The sequence below is a fragment of the Melanostigma gelatinosum genome (genome assembly GCF_949748355.1).
Source record: "Melanostigma gelatinosum genome assembly, chromosome: 1".
Lineage (NCBI taxonomy): Eukaryota > Metazoa > Chordata > Actinopteri > Perciformes > Zoarcidae > Melanostigma > Melanostigma gelatinosum.
In genome coordinates this window covers 2,277,064-2,293,783 of record NC_136634.1, presented here as the reverse complement: position 1 = coordinate 2,293,783, position 16,720 = coordinate 2,277,064, and the positions used below count along the sequence as shown (strand labels likewise).

At 42.2% G+C, this 16,720-nt stretch overlaps 2 protein-coding genes across 2 annotated transcripts; one reads left to right on the top strand and one right to left on the bottom strand.

Moving 5' to 3' along the window:
• Positions 1 to 1,430: 1,430 nt before the first annotated feature.
• LOC306781871 (E3 ubiquitin-protein ligase TRIM21-like) lies at positions 1,431 to 5,135 on the bottom strand. The gene is made up of 2 exons (XM_079274950.1): positions 5,031 to 5,135; positions 1,431 to 3,388 (listed from the first exon to the last, which is right to left on the bottom strand). Exon 2 carries the CDS (start codon positions 3,377 to 3,379, stop codon positions 1,754 to 1,756), a length of 1,626 nt encoding a protein of 541 aa, XP_079131076.1. The 5' UTR covers positions 3,380 to 3,388; positions 5,031 to 5,135; the 3' UTR covers positions 1,431 to 1,753.
• A 3,122-nt stretch (positions 5,136 to 8,257) lies between these two features.
• gpr37a (G protein-coupled receptor 37a) lies at positions 8,258 to 12,757 on the top strand. The gene is made up of 2 exons (XM_079269744.1): positions 8,258 to 9,576; positions 11,062 to 12,757. Exons 1-2 carry the CDS (start codon positions 8,671 to 8,673, stop codon positions 11,896 to 11,898), a joined length of 1,743 nt encoding a protein of 580 aa, XP_079125870.1. The 5' UTR covers positions 8,258 to 8,670; the 3' UTR covers positions 11,899 to 12,757.
• The last annotated feature ends 3,963 nt before the right edge of the window (positions 12,758 to 16,720 follow it).

The following is a 16,720-nucleotide window of genomic DNA, read 5'->3' as shown; positions in this document are numbered from 1 at the left end:
ACAGTTGAGTTGATGAAAAAGGGTTTGAAGTTCAAGACTACTTAGCAAAGTGTGTAACAGATATCTAAGTTATAAAACGTCTATTTTAGTCCTTTACAGGCAGTAAAATAAACTGCCACATGACGTTGGACGTTGCACTCTGTTTGGAGAGTTCAAAGGTCATCTAGCTTTAACCGTCACCTGATGTTACGTTTCCTTCTTTCTCATTGTTGGCTTCAGCTGCTGCCTTGTGTGTGTGTGTGTGGTGTAACAAACTGAATGTTCACTGACAGGAAAGAAACTCGTCAGAAATAGTTTGTAAATGAAGTGACGCTGAAACGAGCTGTGACTGACAAACCTCAAGAGTTCAGTCACTGTGGTGATATGTATGCCTCTGTGCTGCCGTTCAGGCAAAACGTACGCTTTGGATTTTCACCAAAAATGACACATTTCTATGACATATGATTTATATAATAAAACAGGTGTTAGAAAGTCCGATTTTAGTTGAACTGCATTTAGTCTGTAGAACAGTTTACTCACCAGAGTTTGTCAGAGACTCTGTTGTGTTGTTGAGAAGAAGCTGCTGGATTCACTTGAATGTTTCTTCAGAGAGAAACAGAGAAACTTGTCTCGACTGCAGCTCTGCTGTCGCTCAGACTAACTTTACTTTCACTTCAGGAGAAGTGAGTCAGCAGTTGCTCCTCCTCTCAGTGAAGCTCTGTGAAGGAGCTTTTATTCCCTCATTGTGAAATTGTATTATAAGGAGGAAAATAAGTTTTTAACTGAGAAGAAGAATTCTTCTGATTGGACCACAGCAGCAGATCAATGGGCTTCTCTGAGTCTCCCTTTTTAAAAAATGGTTGAAGTACAACACTTTAAAAGTAAACATCTTTTTAAGTAAACGTCCTTTTAAAGGAAAGTCACTGATTTTAGACTGAGCTCATCAGTGACATCAGAGTACTTGTATCTGTTAGACTCAGATGTATTTGTGCTCATTCATGTGATCTGCTTCAGCATCAGACTGTAGTTATCTATTGAGAGCGTTTCCTCTTCTGAACACAGGCTGCAGTTCGTTATGAAGTCCACTAGAGGGCGTCCTCAGACATCATTTACTCTCTACTAACTAGTAGCACTGGTTTAGTGTTCACATCAGCTGCTCGAACTCAACTCAAACCTGAAATATCACCACATTATTTTACACAACCAACTCTCTCACATGTGATGGTGTTGGAGCTCGTCAGCTCAAGTCGCTCTGAGAACAGCTGATGGTGTTTTTAATCACATGACTTGGTGTCATTAGAAACACCATCAGCTGTTTATTCAGCGACGATATCAAACAGAAACAAATAACTTAATCAGACACATTGTGGCTTTATTTATCCTTTTTATTTTAAAAGAAAAAGATATAAAAGGAAATAAATGTCTTATTCATAAACTGCTCTTTCGTAATTTGTGTCAGTATGCAACACTTCTTATAATCACAAAATATAAAATATGATTTTGGAACATTTAAGTAACACGCAAAATATACATATTTCTCTGTTCAGTTAATGATTTAACAGTCTTGATGGAAGGTAATGCAGTTATTTGAATACATGAGACTATTAGTTAATATCAATCAGTGCAGTAAAATGTTTAGTTGAGTAGCAGTGATACAAATCAAAGGAATATTTACAGAAAAACAAACAAAAACAATGTTTACACTTTACCAATCAAATAATATAGATTTGTTGCATTAAATGAAAGAGTCTCTGTAGAACATCAAGTGTTTGTTCTACTCAGTGTGATTGACAGGAGAGATGATCAGAGGAGCAGAGTTTATACCCTTACTATTAAGACATGGACTAAAGAATGGGTGGAGTTTCTCAGTGAAGCAGCAGCCAGTAAAGGAGTAGATAAGAGCTGCAGCATCAACGTCATAGAAGGAGACCAGACCCTCCTCATAGTCCACAAACACCCCCACCTTCTGAGGCCGAGACTTCAGAGAGAGACGGACTGAAGGGTCAGTAAGAGCTTTGTACTCATTCTCATTACTCAAACATATCATCCAGTAACCTTCCTGAGGAGTCGTTGTGATGCTTCCCTTCCTGTTGATCGACTCTCTGACCACTCCTAACTCCCAGTCAGTCTTCTCTTTAACCTGAACCTCGTAGTAAAATCTTCCTGAAGAGAAACTCTGCTTCGTTAAAACATTAACTAAATAATTAAATCTCTCTGGATTGTCTGGGAGATTCTTCTTCACAACACCAAGTTTAACTTGTTTTCCATCATCAGACAGGATGAGTTTGGGATGTGCTGTATCAGGATCAAGTGTCACATCCACTGCAGACTGCTGGACCCTCTTCAGCTCGACCTCAGTGATCAGCTTCTTCATCTGTTTACTGAGCGTCTCCTCCAGCTGATTCACAGCTCTCCTCACAGTCCCCTCATGTGGTAGACGGATGCTGACTCTTGTCCAGTTCTTGGTGGGTGTCGCAGTGTTCAGGGTCCTGAAGCTCTGGAGGTGGTCTTCAGAGCGTGAGAGCTGCTCCACCTCAGTGCTTCTCTTCTTCAGCTCAGAGAGTTCCTCTTCCAGCTCTTTGATGAAGCCTTCAGCCTGTTTCTCTGTCTTTCTCTGCTTCTCTTTGATCGTGTCGATGAGCTCGTTCATTCTTCTCTCAACAGACTTCATCAGAGCGGTGAAGACCTGAACACCATCTGCTATCTCTCTGTCTGCATCTTTCTCACTGATCTTCACTGAGTGTTTGATCTCCTGAATCTTCAGTTCTCTCTTCTGGATCATCTGCTGAATTTCAGCCACCAGCTCGGCCTTCTTTCCTTCATATCCTTCTTTCAGAGGAACAACATCATGTGTCTTGTGGTCTGACACAGTGCAGAGCTTACAGACACACATCTGGTCGGTCTTACAGAACAGCTCCAGCAGTTTATCGTGCTTCGTACACATCCTGGCTTCCAGGTTCTCCACAGGGTCGATCAGCTGATGTCTTTTCAGACCTGACGTTGTCAGATGAGGCTCCAGGTGAGTCTCACAGTAGGAGTCCAGACACACCAGGCAGGACTTCAGGGCCTTCAGTTTGGTTCCAGTGCAGACGTCACAGGGAACTTCTCCTGGTTTGGCAGCTTGTTGCTCTGAGCTGCTGCTGCTGGCTTTCTGTTGAGCTGACTGTCTGAACTGAGCAGCCATCTCAGAGATGAAAGTATTGACCTGCAGCTCAGGTCTGGTGTTAAAAACCTTTTTACAGTTTGGACACTGAGTCTGGACATTAACGTTCCAGTGTTGAGTGATGCAGGTTTGACAGAAGTTGTGTCCACATGGTGTGCTGACTGGATCAGTGAACACAACCAGACAGATGGAGCACAGAAACTGATCTTCAGTCAGCAGACAGCTGGCAGCAGACATATCTACACTCTGAGGACAACAAGAGTAAAAAAAAAAGCTTTTATTAATTTAATAACAGTAAATCTATTAACACAGTAAAAGTTCTGCATTCAAATGAAGTGAAGAGTGAAAGAGTCTTCATCAGCACGATGTTCTTAAATGTACTTAACGTCAGTTCAAGGTGGAGGTTTAAAGTCTAATCAGCTGTTGGATAGTTTAATGAATATTAATGCATCATAGTTTAACTGTTATATTTGTTGAGTCAAACCAGTAACATTTGCAGGTAAATGTCGTAGTACAACTCATCCATCTGAAGTAGAAGTACACAGTAAGTAGTATGTGGTTGATTTGCATATTCTCTAAATGTTTACACCTGGTCTGAGCACCTGACTGGGATGATGTCATGACAACAGGAAGGTTGGAAGAGATGACATCACTATGAGTCACTGACATCATGCGTTCATGTCTGTCTCTTTTATGACTGTAGCATTTGACTCTTAGCTGCTTGTTAGTTATTCTAATAATAGAATAAACTAAATACATAAATAAAACAATGATAAACCAATCTGATGTCTTCAGCATTGCAGTGAAAACATCCCAACACATCTGGTTCTTGTTTATATCATTTAAATAAGAAAAATAATTTAAACCCTACAAAACACAAAGTGATCCCTCCATTGCTGTCACATCACACATTAATTAATGTAATACTACTAATACTGCTACTCTGCTGCTTATGTTGTTGTTAGAGTCAAAACTATTTGTCAAAGTAGGATAAACATTTAAAATCAGATTTAATATTCAACTCAACACAAAGCTAGTATTTGTCTTCATCACTTGTTGTGTTGAAGTGTCTGAGGGAGACCTTTAGCGTCAGAGAGTCAGCTCGGACAAAGAGGAGGAAGAGGAGGAGCAGAGAGATGATGATGAGGGGGGGGGGGTCTCACCTGAGCCTCTGACCCAAGGTGGTGGATTGAAGTCAGATTGTAGGAGTTAAATGTGATATGATGACTCTCACACGTTTAATGTCACTTCATATCACATGTTGCTTTGCACGTCTAAATCCTCTTCATCATCAACTCTCAAAGCAGCAGTATTATTAGTGCTGATGAGTCACAACTACTACAATGCTTGTATTCAGTTGGTGGTTGAATGTGGGCGTGTAGAGGCTGATCAGGTCTTACAAGTCTGATTGTTGTTAAAGTGGCCGTGCGTCATTTCCTGCTTTTGTGCACACGTACACTTTAAGTATGGATCCTACGCACTTCATAAATGAGACGTATTATTACACGATATATATATCATTTCTCTCCACAACCCCACGGTCACCACGTGGACCTCAGCTCAACATTTGTCCAGTGGAACTTCCTGTTCCAGTGGTTGTGAGTTTTATGTTGCATCAGATATTATCAGCTGAACTGCGTCACAAAGACAGACAGCAGTAACTACAGAAACACTCACATTGGATATTTACCAGATTGTGTAACAGCTTGTTGTAATCCGTCACATTTCTGCCTTTACAGGTAATTAAAGTCATGAGATGAAATCAGATCCATTAAGCTCCATCGTGAGCTTCTAGCAGGCCTAGTTTATCTGATGTTACTGATGTTTCCTGCCTACAGTATTGGTTTCTCTCTTGAACTGCATTTAGTCTGTAGAACAGTTTACTCACCAGAGTTTGTCAGAGACTCTGTTGTGTTGTTGAGAAGAAGCTGCTGGATTCACTTGAATGTTTCTTCAGAGAGAAACAGAGAAACTTGTCTCGACTGCAGCTCTGCTGTCGCTCAGACTAACTTTACTTTGATTTCAGGAAATGTGACTCAGCAGCTCCTCTTTCAGTGTTGCTCCTCCTCTCAGTGAGGGAGGGGTGGAGGAAGTATTCAGATCCTTAACTGAAGTAAATGTACTAATACTACGATGGGAAAATACTTCACTACAAGTAAAAGTCATGCATGTAAAACTTACTTTTATACCTGATGTTTCTGCTGCATTAATGTGTATGTTATATTGTAACTCCTTTATATCCTGTTGGTTAGTTTAATCTACATCAATGCATCATATTCTATAAGATCATCATGTTTGTCGTCTCTGTCCTGTGAGAACCACGTATCTCTAAAAACAACAGTCTGTTTTCAGCTTTCTGACGATGCATTTTCCAGCTGATCTAAGAGGCTTTTAAAGAGTTTATTTATTCATCTGAAGAAGTAGGATGATTTTATCAACACACAAAGGAACACTTCATCCTTCAGTTTCTCACAAACATTCAACACATAAAGGAACACTTCATCCTTCAGTTTATCACAAACATTCATCAACACATAAAGGAACACTTCATCCTTCAGTTTATCACAAACATTCAACACATAAAGGAACACTTCATCCTTCAGTTTATCACAAACATTCAACACCAACACATAAAGAAACACTTCATCCTTCAGTTTATCACAAACATTCAACACATAAAGGAACACTTCATCCTTCAGTTTATCACAAACATTCAACATCAACACATAAAGGAACACTTCATCCTTCAGTTTATCACAAACATTCAACACCAACACACAAAGGAACACTTCATCCTTCAGTTTATCACAAACATTCAACACATAAAGGAACACTTCATCCTTCAGTTTATCACAAACATTCAACATCAACACATAAAGGAACACTTCATCCTTCAGTTTATCACAAACATTCAACACCAACACATAAAGAAACACTTCATCCTTCAGTTTATCACAAACATTCAACACATAAAGGAACACTTCATCCTTCAGTTTATCACAAACATTCAACATCAACACATAAAGGAACACTTCATCCTTCAGTTTATCACAAACATTCAACACCAACACACAAAGGAACACTTCATCCTTCAGTTTATCACAAACATTCAACACATAAAGGAACACTTCATCCTTCAGTTTATCACAAACATTAAACATCAACACATAAAGGAACACTTCATCCTTCAGTTTATCACAAACATTCAACACACAAAGGAACACTTCATCCTTCAGTTTATCACAAACATTCAACATCAACACATAAAGGAACACTTCATCCTTCAGTTTATCACAAGCATTCATCATCAACACATAAAGGAACACTTCATCCTTCAGTTTATCACAAGCATTCATCATCAACACATAAAGGAACGCTTCATCCTTCAGTTTATCACAAACATTCAACATCAACACATAAAGGAACACTTCATCCTTCAGTTTATCACAAACATTCAACATCAACACATAAAGGAACACTTCATCCTTCAGTTTATCACAAACATTCAACATCAACACATAAAGGAACACTTCATCCTTCAGTTCATCACAAACATTCAACATCAACACATCAAGGAACACTTCATCCTTCAGTTTATCACAAACATTCAACATCAACACATAAAGGAACACTTCATCCTTCAGTTTATCGCAAACATTCAACATCAACACATAAAGGAACACTTCATCCTTCAGTTTATCACAAACATTCAACATCAACACATAAAGGAACACTTCATCCTTCAGTTTATCACAAACATTCAACATCAACACATAAAGGAACACTTCATCCTTCAGTTCATCACAAACATTCAACATCAACACATAAAGGAACACTTCATCCTTCAGTTTATCACAAACATTCAACATCAACACATAAAGGAACACTTCATCCTTCAGTTTATCGCAAACATTCAACATCAACACATAAAGAAACACTTCATCCTTCAGTTTATCACAAACATTCAACATCAACACATAAAGGAACACTTCATCCTTCAGTTTATCGCAAACATTCAACATCAACACATATGCATATGCAGTAGTAATAGAGAAGTATGAAAATGCACAACATGGAAATACTTACTTTGAATTTCTACTTCAGTACAGTAGATGTACTACAGTAGATGTACTACAGTAGATGTACTACAGTAGATGTACTTAGTACTGGTCAGCAGTCATAAGAGATTCGAACACTTTGTTCAGTCAAACTCTTAAATGTTCTCGTAGTTTAAATGTTCAGATCGTCAGACGGGGTGTTGGTGTAATACACAGGACTTACACTAGATGGCGCACAGAACCAGTCAGTAGTTTTGCTCTGACATTTGAATTGAATTAAAATTCATTGAATTCATTGAACTTCCCTTCGAACATGTTGTTGCTGGAACTTTTGCTGCATCAGGCATGATGGGAAGTTTCTGATGATTGATTGATTCAAACTCTTTGTACAATAATACACGTTGCAGGTATACTGTCTACATACTGTACACAAGTATCCTATGTACATTCATAGATGTGTGTATTCATGAAGTATTCCAACAATTATATTAAGATTGTCTATATATGAGGTATAAATAATAATGATTATTATTATTATTATTATGGGCGTAGTAGAAGTACTTCATGTCTTCAATATTTATTTGTATTTGTTGTTGATACTAAATAACTACAAAACAGTTTAAACGTCAGTAACTTTTATTCTTAATTATCAAGTAAGTAGTTTAAAAATGTGTTTTGCTCAGTGGATAGAGCTTTCTTTATTTATTTATTTTAAATATATGTTATATTCGAGTCATCTCATCAAAATGATCAAGATTCCTGTTCTTTTTGAATGAAGAAAAGTTTGTTACATCTAAAAGATAATAGCAGTTAATTCCTGTTAATCCCACACAGATTACAGTTCAGTGTTATTCGAACAGATTATTGTCGACCAGAGCAGGTTTGACAGATGACTCCTTCCTCCTCCCTCCTTACTCCTCCCTTCCTCCTCCTCCTCCTCCTCCTCCTCCTCCTCCTCCTCCTCCTCCTCCTCCTCCTCCTCTCGGATCCTCTTCTCTCTCTCAGACGGAGCTTGGCTTCTCCACACGCAGCATTTCACCTCGCTCTTCCCCGTCCTCCGAGCCCTCCGGAGCTGCTGTGCGCGCAGAAACGTAATGGGGCGGAGGTTGGACCTGCTCCACTCGCTCCCCTTCTCCTTCACCTTCAGCTGCGGAGGATCTGAACGGTCAGTTGACTTTTTTTCCAGCCCAGTTTAAAGGTTTTTGTTTCGCTCCGGTCTCTGGTGATGCATCCAGACTGGAGCCGCTCCGGGACGCCACCAAACCCGACAGGTGCACCTGTTATACACGACAAAAGACCATGTGGGAGCTGGTTGCGCGCAAAGATGAAGGAAAACTGATTCATTTTTGTGTTGTTGCAGATTTAAGTTAAGATTCTCGCTTCATTTTTTTGGACCGATTATCAGAAGATGGAGCGATCATTTTGGAAAACGCAGGAGTTTGATCTCGCAGGTTAGACAGAAACCACACGATGCTGCGTCCATCCTTGAGGTTGCTGTGTTTGTGGCTGTGCATCGAGGCCGCAGCGAGTCAGCTCCACTGGCACAAAACAAAGACGATTTTCAGTCCCCATCGTGAGTCCACCGCCGCTGACAGGAATGCGCAGAGCCGGAGATGGCGCACAGACATCGGGGAGGACAATGGAGGGACGCGCGGTGCGAGCGCGCAGTCCTCGTGGCTCTATTCTGTAAACCCGTCATCCTCTGACCTGTTGGGGATACCCCAACGCCCCGTGCGTAAAAGCGACGCACCAAATGGAGCACGGCGCATCCGACGGGTATCCGGAGACGAAGTTTTACGCGCGGATGTAAACAAGGCCGGGAGCGGTGGATGCCGTCCGGGAGAAGCGCTCCAACAAACCCCGCGTGGACGCACGTGTAGCCCCGGGAGGAGCGGACACAGTCAGCGGCAGAAGCGCAGGAGGAAGCGGAGCGAGCCGCCGCAACACGGAGCCGCCATGGCGCAGGAACAAGAGGCCGGACCCCCCTTCGGCCTCAACAACGCCAGCGACTATGAGGACGAGTACTCGCTGCCGGACTTTCCCGACGCAACGCCGCTCGCGCCCGTGAACCCGCGGACCAGACGGAAGCAGCTGAAGAACCCGTTCTACCCGGTCACCGCGGAGTCAGTCGGGGCGTACGCGGTCGTGATCGTCGCCGCCGTCATCTTCGGCGTGGGAATCATCGGGAACGTGTCGGTGATGTGCATTGTGTGTCACAACTACTACATGAGGAGCATCTCCAACTCGCTGCTGGCCAACCTCGCGCTCTGGGACTTCGTCATCATCTTCTTCTGCCTGCCGCTCGTGGTGTTCCGCGAGCTCACCAAGGACTGGCTGCTCGGGGAGTTCTCCTGCAGGATCATCCCCTACCTGGAGGTGAGAGGGGTCGGGGGTTCGGGTTCTGATGGTGTGGGGCCCGGTGATGGACCGGAAGTGTGAGCCTAACATGAGTTGATGTTCGTTTTGAGGCAGCAGGTGTTTGTAAGTTTGTGATCAGAGGTTTCGATGAAGACAATAAGCACATTCACTGTGAAACACGTTTTATACCACATGTGCACAAAACACCAATAACATAAGCAGATAAAACACTGAGCAGCTTCAGAACTCAGCTGACATACAATATTAAAGGTGAGTAATAAACCCTCAGCACCAGATAATCAGGTCATCTGAAGTGTCAGAATCCTGTTGATCTGTGATGGAAGGAAAGTAACAGGAGACAATTTGTCCTTCAAGGAAACTCACTTATTTCTTCCAACTCAGAGTGACCCAAACTTCATTTCACTGTACAACACAGGGTTGCACAGTGAAATGTAAGTTGCAGCTTCATGCAAATACATATACATATATACATATATATATATATATATATATATATATATATATATATATATATACATATATACATATATATATATACACACACATACATATATATATACACACACATACATATATATATACACACACATACATATATATATACACACACATACATATATATATGTGTATGTGCAGGACGTATAGTTCTTCACGTAGAGAGGAGGAAAGTTAAGGTGCATGAACATTTTACTGTCTCCATATTAACAGCTGAGCAACTAAATAAACAGTTACTGAGACAAAATATGTGATTTAGTGAATAATCAAAATGTTGGTGATTACTAACGGGTTAAATATAGATCTATTATGTTGTTTGTAAAATGCAACAGTGATGGAATAAGTTTCCATTCAATCGTCAAGCGAATTTTAATCAGCAAACATCTGATATGTCTCCCAAAAAACAAGGAAAATGTGAGTTTGGCGCATTTCCATCAACTGGTTTGGAGCGAATAAGCTCAGCTACAGTGTAGTGTGGTCAGAAGTTGCTGCTATCGGCAACGCCAGGCGCCAATTTCTGGCTCTGCAGAGTGAAGCCAATGCTTCATGTGTCAAAGCTGCATTCTCTCTAGTGTCCACCAGGGGGCGACTCCTCTGGTTGTATAGAAGTCTATGAGAAAATGACTCTACTTCTCTCTTGATTTATTACCTCAGTAAACATTGTAAACATGAGATTATGTCTCAATCTCTACACATGAACGCCTCATGCCGTTTAAAGGATTAACACCCCCCCCCCCCCCAAATTGTCAACGTTTCATTAACTTAATGTATCTGTTAATATTTTATATTTTTCTCAAGATTATGACTTGAATCTCAAATACATTTTTGGACTATATTTTTGAATATTCTGACTTTATTCACCATCGTCCTGTCAGATTGTCGTCCAGTAAACTGATTGGTTGCTGCTGTTGAGTCAGAAAGTTGTTTCATTTTTCTTATTCTTTCTCGTTGTGTAGAGTTTTTCTGACGCTCCTCTTCCTCTCCCAGGTGGCGTCTCTCGGGGTCACGACGTTCACGCTTTGCGCTTTGTGCATCGACCGTTTCCGCGCCGCCACCAACGTGCAGCTGTACTACGAGATGATCGAGAACTGGGCGTCGACCACGGCTAAGCTCGCCGTCATCTGGGTGGGCGCTCTGCTGCTGGCGCTGCCCGAGCTGCTCATCCGCCAGCTGGTCACCGAGGACGGCGACCCGCCGGACGCGACGCCGTGCGAGCGCTGCGTGATCCGCATCTCCACCGACCTCCCGGACACGCTGTACGTGCTGGGACTCACCTACGACGGCGCGCGCCTCTGGTGGTACTTCGGCTGCTACTTCTGCCTGCCGACGCTGTTCACCATCTGCTGCTCGCTGGTCACCGTGCGCAAGATCCGGCACGCCGAGCGGACCTGCGTCCGCGGCGGCAAGAAGCAGATCCAGCTGGAGAGCCAGATGAACTGCACCGTGGTGGCGCTGGCCATCCTCTACGGCTTCTGCATCATTCCGGAGAACGTCTGCAACATCATCAGCGCGTACATGGCGGCCGGCATTCCCCGGAGAGCCCTGGACATCCTGCAGCTGGTCAGCCAGATGCTGCTCTTCTGCAAGTCGGCGGTGACGCCGGTGCTGCTGTTCTGCCTGTGCCAGCCGTTCACCAGAGCCCTCCTGGACTGCTGCTGCTGCTGCTGCGCCGAGTGCGGCCCATCACGCCGCGCCTCCGACGACGACACCGCCGCGGGCGACGCCGAAATCGAGCACGCCGACAACGAGCTGGAGCTGTCGCCGTTCAGCACCATCCGCAGGGAGGCGTCCACCTCCTACGCCGGCGTGGGGACACACTGCTGAGGCCAAAAGGTTAAAGATCAGCAGCGTCGGGGGGGCGGAGCTTCTTGTGGTCGTTGTTCTGAAGGAGTTTGATCGGTGGACGCGTTGACACATCAGGCTGTAGATTCCGGAGGTTTTTTAGAAACTGTTGGACACGTTCATGTTTACTGACGGACACAGTTCGTCCTTTCACTGTTTACAGAGTTCATATATGAAAGAGCACACAGACAGTTTTAGCTCATAGCTTTGATGTGTTTAGTTACTTTCTGTTCACTGAGACTGTATTTTACTGAAGCTGAGAGCAGACGTGGAGCCTGGAGACTCTTGAGATAATTAAAACGCTGTCATTTCATATGAATTTCCTTTGGAGAAAAGGAGTTACAGTTTAGGTTAATTTAAAGAGCAGTTGTAAACTGTCCCGTAAATAGCTGCTCCATTTAAATACAAAAACACACATTAATAATAACTAATAATTTGCCAAATTACGTTCTTATTTTTGAGGAAATTCTAAGGAAATTACAGACCCCTAAAATAAAGTTCAACCGTGATTTGTCTCGAGTTAACGGACATAAAAGCGTGAGCTAAGTGCGTCAGTGGAACGAACAGGAATATATTGAATCGTTGGTGCTGTGTTTGTGTTTGCTGACGACGTTCTTTTCTTTTTTTTAGCCACAAGAAAGTGTCACTTTAATTAAACAGTATTTTAAAGTAGATGTTTTTCGTGGTGTGCATTTAGACAGTTGATTGAACAGTTCAATGTGTCGCATCACAGAGAAAGAGAAACTAAACCAGAGCAAAGTTCAAATAAAATGTCTTCAACAGGCTGCCTAGCTAAAGTTAGCTAGGTAGCTAAGTTGATGCTGCTACAAGTCCTTCTTTCTACATCGTTTGTCTTTCATAACGGCCGGAATGTTTCATTTTAATACATCATATATATCATTTATATTTAGTTCAGATGGAAAAAAAGTTAAGAAGTTTGTGCTCATTTGTAAATAAGGATAACAATCCACAATTAGAAGTCAATCCTCTAGTTGCTGCATTTTCCAAAACACTGTCCTGAAAATATTCCAGAAGCAAGAGGGCTTTTATTTTGAATTCTAAACAGGAAGTGATGAGTTTAAAAACAAATGTATGTGCGTTCTGCATTTTCTTACAGCCACAATATTAAAGTTTTGGACAGAACATGCTGACAATTTAGCTTTTCATACAGCCTCACGAGAATAATACCATTATAGTTCATACAATAACTTTGTTGTTGACATTTTAAAGTTCAACATTGTGTTTTCCTGCTACGAACCGTTAAACAGTGAAAATAAATATTAAAAACACGGTTAACATCATGTTGCCGTAGTGATAACTGGTGCGGTCGTATTGCTGTATTTTGGCCGATACTAGTAAAGAATGTGTATTTAATTTGGCAATGTAGCAATTATTTCATTTATTCATAGAGGGAAACATGTTAGTCCAGAAACAAAAAGAGGCAGAGTCAGTCTCTCCGTCGCCGTCTGTCCACAGGACACAGTCGCCATTGTCTGTCCTGTTCAGACTCGACACAACAAGTCCTCGTCCAGCAAACAGCTGAACCCTCCTCAGGCAAAGACGGACAGCAGAAACATGTCAATGCAAGAAAATCATTTATTATGCAAATCAGTTTTCTTTGGTCATTTTGTTAAAATTACCAAAAAAACATCAAAACAAAATTTTTTTTTTTTTTTTTTTGCTGCGTCACACTCGGCACAAATAGCTGGTTTTCCTCTCGCCATCGTTACTTACGTACTACCGGAGAGGACACAGCCGCGCCATTGTCCTCGGGGAGGGAGTCTGCCTCTCAGCTGGCCGCCACAGTGAACAGTGCTACAGTACCACAGACAGCACATGAAGGCTCATTTATTGTGAAAGAAGTCGTCTCTGATGGTTTCTGGTCTGAGCCGGTGCAGTCTGGACCCCTATAGAACACATCGTGTTCAGGGTTTTAGAAGTACAGAAACAGAGCTTCCTAAATGGGGTTAGAAAAAAAACACATTTTGCTGACAGTTTTGGATGACAATTTAGCAATATTATAGCAAACACTAGCTTTAGCAATACGAGGCTAAAACATCTGAAAACTAATGTTGACTACGTTTAATTAAAGTGGTCAAGTGAAGGGAAATTCCCAGTGCAGACACCACTGGAATCTAATCATCAAATATAGGAGCAGTAGGTTGATGTGTGTGTGTGTGTATGTTTTTGTCCTTGCTACGTAGTGAGGACTATGAACTTTTTAGCCACATAGCGGGGACATTTTAGCAAAGTGGGGACATTTAGCCGGTCCTCACTTGTTCAGAGGCCTGTTTGAGGGTAAAGACCTTTTTTTATTTATTTTAAAGGAATGGTTGGTAACTAACAATAGCCATGTTGGTTGTTTACATTCACAATGATAATTTTGGGGGAGTGGCTTTGGTTTTGCGTTATTAACATCTAACATTTGAATGTCTCGTAGTCCGGATGGATTTACATGAACGCTGATATTTTACTTTAATGAGAAAAACAAGATTCCTACTGTACTTCAGTTTCACCATTCAGATTCCAGAGTTTGGACAATGTCCCCCCCCCCCTGTCATTTCAGATAAAAATCACATGAACTTTAATTTGTAGTTATAGCCGTGGGTAATGACATGACATTCTTGTTTAATTGTATTCTTCTCAGAATTATCTGGAGGGTACTCGTCGTACGTAAACCACATTCTTCTCTAATCACCCGTTTGGCCTTGATTTGTTGTCTGGCACCAAACTTGCATGTCGGAGTCTTTTGTCAACGAGGCTGGCGGCCCCAGTCGCAGCTCCAGTAATTAGACCGTCCCATTCATTCAGAAACAATGGGGCGACGGGTACACAGAGGCTCACTGACCTTCTTCTAACTGCTCCCAGGACGGTGTTCTGGGATAAGACGGGCGGGCTGGGATCGCTGCCCCCTGATTGGTGGACGGCAGCCATGCTCCCACGGCAACCAAAGCACTTGTCCTGGATGGTGCAGAGTCAGCTGATTTTTTTTAATGTCCTGTCGGGAAGTCTAAATCATAAAACAGTCGTGAAATATAAAGTAACGAGCATCATTTCCACAGAAAGCTTGCCGCCAAGAAGCCGTGTTTATATTCGGGTGAGTTTCTGTTACTGCTCACATTAAGAGATTTAATACAATACACCAGATGATTTGGCAGCAGCTGTCCAACTAGGCACAAAACCACCGTAGTCTCCTACTAGAATATTCCTTTAAAAGACATTCACTCTCAGAGAGACCCTTTACTGATTCAGAACACAGCTACAGCAAAACAAAACAGCCGTCCTGAAAGAAATCCTGACGTCAAGAAGGTTATCCAAATCACAAATGCTTGATTGAAGTAATTTTGCACTTAAAAGGAATTTGGCTTGATGATTGGTGCGTGACAATAAACCAGAGACTGTATATAAGAAGTGGACATAGTCATGGTGACGTCACCCATTGGTTTGGGAACTGATGCTATGAAGCCTCGAGTTCATCGATTTCGTCGTCTTCATCTTGGATACATTGTCATGTTGTTTTTCTCGCAACCAATGAAAAGAAGTGACCATATTTGGACTGCGGAGGAGTGATGTGGAGATGCCTCTGGTAGAATCACAGTAAGCCAGCCCTAAAGCATACTCTGCTTTATGGTCTGTGTGACTCTAAATGGACCATAATACACATGACAACATCATGCTGTATTGAAGAACACTTGAAACTCGAGATTGAGACCATAAACTCATGTTTACAATGTTTACTGAGGGAATAAATCAACTGCGGGCGTGTCTTTTGTCCAAATCCCACCAACATCGACGCTGCACATCTTTGTGTCCTCAGCAACACATCCAACAAGTGTGAAGTAGATCAGATGAACAGTTCTCAAGATATGCGAAGGACAAATACATGTGCATAGGACAGGCAGTCTGAGATTCCTTGCTTTTTAGTTTAATAAAGACAGACTCGAAAAACACTGCAGCAGATAAAATAATGAAATAATATGCATGCATCATCTGCAGCACATTTTCTGCAAATCTGACCTGAAACAGTCAAGATGTAGACCGAAGTGTTGGACTGATGCTCTAACATCACCGTCCTTGTTTCCAGCTGTTCTCTGACAAGAAAAGGGAAAACTCTTGACTGCAGACCCACTTTTCCTTCTTTCTCCTCTGCAGTGTGATTTACTCTGAAGATTCCCTCCAGACATCTGCTGCAGCTCCCTCCAACAAACTCCTCACATCCAATCTGTTTCCCTCACGTGACAAACTGAAATTTTGCAGATTGAAGCATATTCTCCCCACACAGTCTGCTGCTGAGTCTCACATCCAGAGAAACTGCGTGTTAGCACAAAGAAAGGACAAAGAAGAGAAACTTCAGGCTGTTTCTGAAGTTCCTGACACACAACAGGAGACTTGTTGTTGCAGGACTTTGTTCAAACTGAGATGAAGCTGTTGGCTCCTCCTTTTTGGTTACAAAGCTGCAGAAATATTAACTTGAACATGAAACACACAAGGGTGATGGCCCATGGAGTACTTATAGCTTTGAACCTACTATGACCCATTTTTAATATTGATTTAGGCACCTCAAAGTTAACGTGATAAAAACTGCAAATCATCGACTGTGAACGAATACAGGAAGTGGTGAGAGACGTGAGAGTAACAAGACTGATGCTGCAAGTCCGAAGTCAATAATTCCGAGTCGGTATTCCTGACCTCCAATCTAAAGATGTGCGAGGCCCAGCAGGGCGCAGTACCTTCATCAGGTAACGCTGCATCCACAGACTAGGTAAGAAGTTTCGTAGTCATCGTGACATCACACATTGGTTTG

Bases quoted from the DNA above. Each gene is read 5' to 3' on its own strand.
- LOC306781871 (XM_079274950.1), bottom strand. From the start codon at position 3,379: ATGTCTGCTGCCAGCTGTCTGCTGACTGAAGATCAGTTTCTGTGCTCC.
- gpr37a (XM_079269744.1), top strand. From the start codon at position 8,671: ATGCTGCGTCCATCCTTGAGGTTGCTGTGTTTGTGGCTGTGCATCGAG. The intron at 9,577-11,061 runs GTGAGAGGGGTC...TTCCTCTCCCAG, and splicing joins GGATCATCCCCTACCTGGAG to GTGGCGTCTCTCGGGGTCAC.